Source organism: Limulus polyphemus, unplaced genomic scaffold (assembly GCF_000517525.1).
Source record: "Limulus polyphemus unplaced genomic scaffold, Limulus_polyphemus-2.1.2 Scaffold4711, whole genome shotgun sequence".
In the NCBI taxonomy this organism is placed as follows: domain Eukaryota; kingdom Metazoa; phylum Arthropoda; class Merostomata; order Xiphosura; family Limulidae; genus Limulus; species Limulus polyphemus.
The window spans coordinates 14,636-21,123 of NW_013670321.1; the positions used below are offsets into that span (position 1 = coordinate 14,636).

Sequence of the window (6,488 nt, forward strand, 5' to 3'; positions counted from 1 at the left end):
AAGATTTTTTTCTTCCAGATTTGTAAAAAAATCTTTACATGATAGAAAAAAAGAATATTATTTTCTAAATCTGCGTAGCTGAATTACGGAAAATCCATTATTAAAACCAAATCAATTTTTATGAAATTTAAATTCTCAAGCCTATGTAATCAGTTGTTAACTCTCATTAGTGTCAGAAACAACTGTTACCCTATTACTATTTATTCTTGATACTACTGTCACCTACTAACTTCATGTTAAATATTTTAAGGTTACTCAACTTGTCTCGGTTTTAAGCATTTTAAGTATCAGATATAATGAGCGATTTAATTTTAATCTTGTTAGGTGCCTTTATCATCTCTCAATTTGTTGTTAAGCTAAATTTATACCTCAAATAAATGGCATTGTTTTCTTTATCAGGCAGTTTCACACTATGAGCAAGCAGCAGACTACTTTAAAGGTGAAGAATCAAGCAGGTGTGTTCAAGTATTAAAGAAATGACACTTATCTGACGTGTTCAACTTTGATAAATCTTACTAGATGTGTAACTTTAATGTTGGTTTTTATCAACAATACTGAATATTGTCACATATAATGTCAGCTATTAATATTAGTTTTTTACTCTTGAACTACAAACAACCTGTAGAATCTCAAGCTAATTATGCTGGATGCTAAGTGAATAATTTCTCTAACATAGTAACTCTTCATTTTAATGGCGATTAATAATAATTTTATTTTGTTGTGCAATAACAACTGGACAAAGTTAAATGTTGAAGTGTGTGGATGAATGTGTATAATAAGTGTTACAGATAATGTGTAGATGACTAGTCAATGAATAACGTGTATAATAAGTGTTGCAAATAATGTGTAGATGACTAGTCAATGAATAATGTGTATAGTAAGTGTTACAGCTAATGTGTAGATGACTAGTCAATGAATAATGTGTATAGTAAGTGTTACAGCTAATGTGTAGATGACTAGTCAATGAATAATGTGTATAGTAAGTGTTACAGCTAATGTGTAGACGACTAGTCAATGAATAATGTGTATAGTAAGTGTTACAGCTAATGTGTAGATGACTAGTCAATGAATAACGTGTATAATAAGTGTTGCAAATAATGTGTAGATGACTAGTCAATGAATAACGTGTATAGTGTGTGCTACAGATAATGTGTAGATGACTAGTCAATGAATAATGTGCATAATAACAGTGTGCAGATATTTTTGTGTGAATGAATAATCTATTATAATAATACTCAGTTTCTGTCTGTCTTGAAAATGGGTGCATACCTTACTATCTAAATGTGCATTCACACACACTTCATTTCAATGGATGTGAATATAATTTAGTAGACATTTTGTTTAACAACATATTAAAAGTGTATAAAAGTTTTTAAAAAGACCTCACATTAGGTTGTAAAATAACATTGTAAGTTTATTTACTGATAGTACTATGTACAGTAAAATATAGCCCAAATAAAATAAAGCAAGAAACGTAGACAAGTTACAAGTAATTTATCTTTTTTATCAAATATAGGCCATACTTAATAAAGGCTTGACTAAGGTTAAACTGAAGACAAGTGGACTTACAGATTTAAGTGTGTGTGTTTAAAATTATTTTGTATAACTCTAGAAATCCTGTATTTAAAGAAGTATTGTTGCAATAAAGATAACTAACTTGACCACTAATGTTTTGTGGATCTTTGGTAGAGTGTATAATAACAGATTACCAGGTGTTGATTAGATGACTAGCCAATGAATGTATATAATAACAGTTTACCAGGTGTTGTTTAGATGACTAGCCAATGAATGTATATAATAACAGTTTACCAGATGTTGTTTAGATGACTAGCCAATGAATGTATATAATAACAGTTTACCAGATGTTGTTTAGATGACTAGCCAATGAATGTGTATAATAACAGTTTACCAGATGTTGTTTATATGACTAGCCAATGAATGTATATAATAACAGTTTACCAGATGTTGTTTAGATGACTAGCCAATGAATGTATATAATAACAGTTTTACAGCTGTTGTTTAGATGACTAGCCAATGAATGTATATAATAACAGTTTTACAGATGTTGATTAGATGACTAGCCAATGAATAATGTGTATAATAACAGTTTACCAGATGTTGTTTAGATGACTAGCCAATGAATGTATATAATAACAGTTTACCAGATGTTGTTTAGATGACTAGCCAATGAATAATGTGTATGCAGATTTTGTTGGTAATTCAAAGTTATGATAATGCATAAAGTGAACCAATAGTGTTTGTGTTCTATAAATAGGTTATACTCTATTCTTTAACATTACTTTCATTAACACTATTGGTTAGAATGTTAACACTTTTATTATTATTATTATTACATATTTTCATTATAGAGAATGATTACTGGGAATTATCTTAGTATATGGATTTAGGATTAACCTAAATCTTTTAAGCTTGCCAAATCTTCTAAGATATTATTGGAATTATACCTGAAAATATCAGCAAAGATACCCAACTTGTCCATGTTAACAAACAAAATATTTCATTAGTGGGATGATTTTTAATTTTGTTTTGATCAGATGCTCATAATTAACACTGTTGACTATAATGTAATAAAAAGAATCTTGTGTCACTAAACTTTTATGGTCTGTTTTTTTCCAGTTCGGCTAATAAGTGCTTACTGAACGTTGCTAAGTACGCAGCCCAGTTAGAACAGTATGACAAAGCTATAGAGATTTATGAACAGGTAAGAGGGTTTCACTGTTGTCTAGCCACGACATGAAGATGTCGTCTACATATCTTAAACTACATGAATGATAATGAAGAATTTACATTTACTGTGGAATCCAATGGACTTGAACTGGCTTTCTTAGACGTTCTTGTTCAAAAACATGATGACAAATTAGAATTTAGTGTATTTTGCAAACTGTTTTCCATAAGCACATTATAACTCTAACTACCCTTTAAGTCAGAAAGTATACATATTTTACATGTATACTTTGAATGCTATTAATATATGTTCTGATATCACAGATATAAATAATGAAAAAATGTACTAAAAAGCAGTAGCAGTGGATAGAGGTTATGACCATATAATTATTGACAGAGCTTTTCACAAACTGAATGACGAACATCTACAAATGAAAGCTTCGTAATTAACTCCATTAAAATCGTCACAAAATAAGTTCATTAGTATGTAATTTTTGCTGAGATTTCATAAAAAGTTACTAAACATTCTGATTAAAGGGTTATAATGTTTCTCTCATTCCTCAAAACAAAATTGTTAATCATTTACAAACACTCAAAGATTAAAAAAAAAAAACAACTGAAGATAAAGATGGAATTTATGAAATCAGTTGTGGTAAAATATACATAGGATAAACAAGAAGGAAATTAAAAACGAGACTGGAAGAACACCGGTATGACATAAAACATGGTAACACTATGTTCTGTATTGTCGCTGTGGTGGTAATTATGACTGGAAAAATGTAAATATTTTAAGAAATGCACAAATGAACATAGAAAGGAACGTAAAAGAGAGTATTTGTGTAATTAAAAATAGATCTGTGTGTATAAATAGAGAAGACGGACCAATTAACATGTCCTATTAAATACTTATTAAACTTAATGAGTATTCCCTCCTCTACATTTTACTTTCCACCCCCTTGTTTTCTGACCCTGTTTTGAAAGTGAACTCACCCATTAACGGTTTGTAGCTGTATATATTCTAAGCTATCACTGTAGATATTAGAAATTCAAAAATAGGTCAAACAATATCCAATTTTTTATATTAAAAACTTGGCGATTGTTTAAACTATTCTTTAATTTCGATATGTTTGTCGCCTATGCGGTTAACTATATTTTTCTTACTGTAGATATGACAATGGTAATTGTGTTACCGAAACTAGTCGGCTGTAAGGAATAATAAATATTTTACTGTTCATTGGGCAAAAAACGTTGGTTTTTGTGTTTTGTACTCAAAATATAGTAACACAATATGCTTCAAAAAAATTACAATATGGTTTGTTTAACTTTTGTGGAAAGCTACTCGAAGGCTACCTGAGCTAGCCATCCTTAATTTTGAAGTGATAGACTAGTGGGATTACAGCTAGTCAACATCACCAACTTGTGGTCTGCTGTAATCAAGAACTGGGATTTGACTGTCACTATTATAGCGAAATTACGATCCTAAAATGTAGAGCACGATTTCTCTCTCTCTCTTTTATTTGATGTGGTAATGTGGCATGAAATTCTGATCCACAGTTTGGCACGCTAAGCTTTGGACCGTAATCGTTCCCAGCAAAATTAAACATTATTAAAGCATGATTATTGTTAAGCAAAGCACCAAACCACGCTGTCTTAAAAATTATATGATATTAAATTACAAAGATAAGAAGCATATGGCTTATTTAGCTAAGCCTTTATAGCTTTTGTTCTCAATGACAACCCTGTACTTAAAAATATAAATTTTGAGTTATTTTGATAACTTGAATTAATTTACTTAGCTTGTGTAATTATATACCAAGTTTTTCGTTGTTTTTATTTTAGTTTAATAGTCCTTTTCTCATCAGTAATAACCTAAAATACGTTAATACTGTAACCTGCTCTAGAAAAAATGCTATTTATGCAATCCAATGCCGAAAATGTAACAACCAGTATGTAGGTTGAACCAGAACAACTATAAGGGACAGTTTAATAACCAGAAATCTTCAATCATAATGAACAAAGAACTTCCTGTGGCAAAAACTTTAACACGCCTGACCACTCTCTTGAAGACATTAAACTGACAGGTATAGAAACAATTTTTACATTAAACAGAAACAGGGAAATTAAAGAATCTCATTGGATAGCACTGTCAAATACTGTAACCCCGAATGGAATCTATCTCCATCCCAGGAATGTTGACCTTCGTACGTCTCTAAAAAAATTCCGAAGAAAATTTTATAATTGAATTTATTTGTTAATTTTATTTTGTTTTACTATTAGTATTATCTGTATTTCTATTTACGTGTCTATTTCTCTATATTGGTATTATTTACTATATATTGCTTTAAATTACCATTTTCTCTAATTCCCATCCCATTTTGTTGTTTATTTTATATTTCTATTGTATGAAAACTGTTTTAACATCTTTTTATCTGTTATAATTCTTACGACTTGCATGTAATGTACACATTTCTTTTAAACTAAACCTGACAGTAACGTCTCAAAGGTCAACTCATCTGGAACGTCCAGCTTACGTGATGTCGACATCTGTACCTACATATTACGTTGCACTCAGTAATCAAGCAATCAAGTCTTTTTTTTGTCTTACATTTGTCTTCTCTGTTCCTATAGTTACGAGTTTAGCATCTCGGAAGACTACAATATAACATAACATAATGTTTGAGATAACATGGGACCTATTGGTCCATCTCAGCTGTCCCATCCTCAAAACTACTAATAAATAAATAAATTTAAAAGAAAAACATCAACACAGAAAACCAGCCCTTATTATTCGTATATTTATCAAGCTTTCTCTTAAACTTGTTTAAATTTACTGCCTCATCATCTGAAGGCAACCCATTCCAAAGGTCAATCACCCTGTTAGAAAAATAAAACTGTCTTACTTGAAGATGACTCCTACTTTGTCAAAATTGGTATTTGTGTTCCCTAGTCTTACTATTCTCACTGTGAAATATGAATGATGCATGAACACTATCAATTCCCTTTACAATCTTAAACACCTCAATCTGATCTCCACTAACTCTTCTTTTCTCAAGAGAAAATAATTTAAGAGATTTCAACCTTTCCTTGTATGACAACCTCTACATCCCAGGCACCATTCTAGTAACTCTGCTATGAACCCTTTCCAACAATTCAATGTCTTTGTTAAGGCAAGGAGCCCAAGACTGAACACAATATTCCAAATGTGGCATAACCAGTGACCTATACAATGATATTATAGCTTCCTTAGACTGGTATTCAATATTTCTGTACATACAACCTAAAATCCTATCTGTCCTACCACTAGCAACAGCACACTGCTTGAATGGCTCAAGAGACTGATCAACTATTACACCAAGATCCCTTTCTTTCATGACACTGCTAAGGTTATTTCCATTCAAATTCTACTTGTAATTCAAATTATGATAACCCACATGCATTATCTTGCATTTATTATAATTAAAACCCATCTGCAATTTATTTGTCCAACTCACTGAATGATCTAAATCCTTTTGTAAATCACCAGCATCCTCTTCGCAGCAAGCAACACCCAAAGCCTTAATATCATATGCAAATTAAAGGAATTTATTGACCGTTCCTTCATCTATGTCATTAATGTGATTCAAAAAAGAGCAAAGGTCCTAAGACTTAGTCCTCAGGTACCCCACTTATTACACTAATCCAGTTTGACTGAACTCCATTTGTAACAACCCCCTGCTTTCTTCCACCCAGCCACTCTTCTATTCAATTTGCTAACTTATCTCCCCCACACCTACAGAGAATTTTTTTACAAGCCTTTTACTTGT

At 31.0% G+C, this 6,488-nt stretch overlaps 1 protein-coding gene across 1 annotated transcript in view; it reads left to right on the forward strand.

Annotated features, from left to right (window-relative positions):
* The window catches only part of LOC106471577 (alpha-soluble NSF attachment protein-like), a 26,101-nt gene that overhangs the window by 10,424 nt on the left and 9,189 nt on the right, over positions 1 to 6,488 (forward strand). Inside the window, exons 6-7 of the mRNA XM_013932182.2 lie at positions 400 to 455; positions 2,638 to 2,722. Coding sequence (XP_013787636.1) covers positions 400 to 455; positions 2,638 to 2,722 — 141 coding nt within the window. The remainder of the gene's footprint in view (positions 1 to 399; positions 456 to 2,637; positions 2,723 to 6,488) is intronic.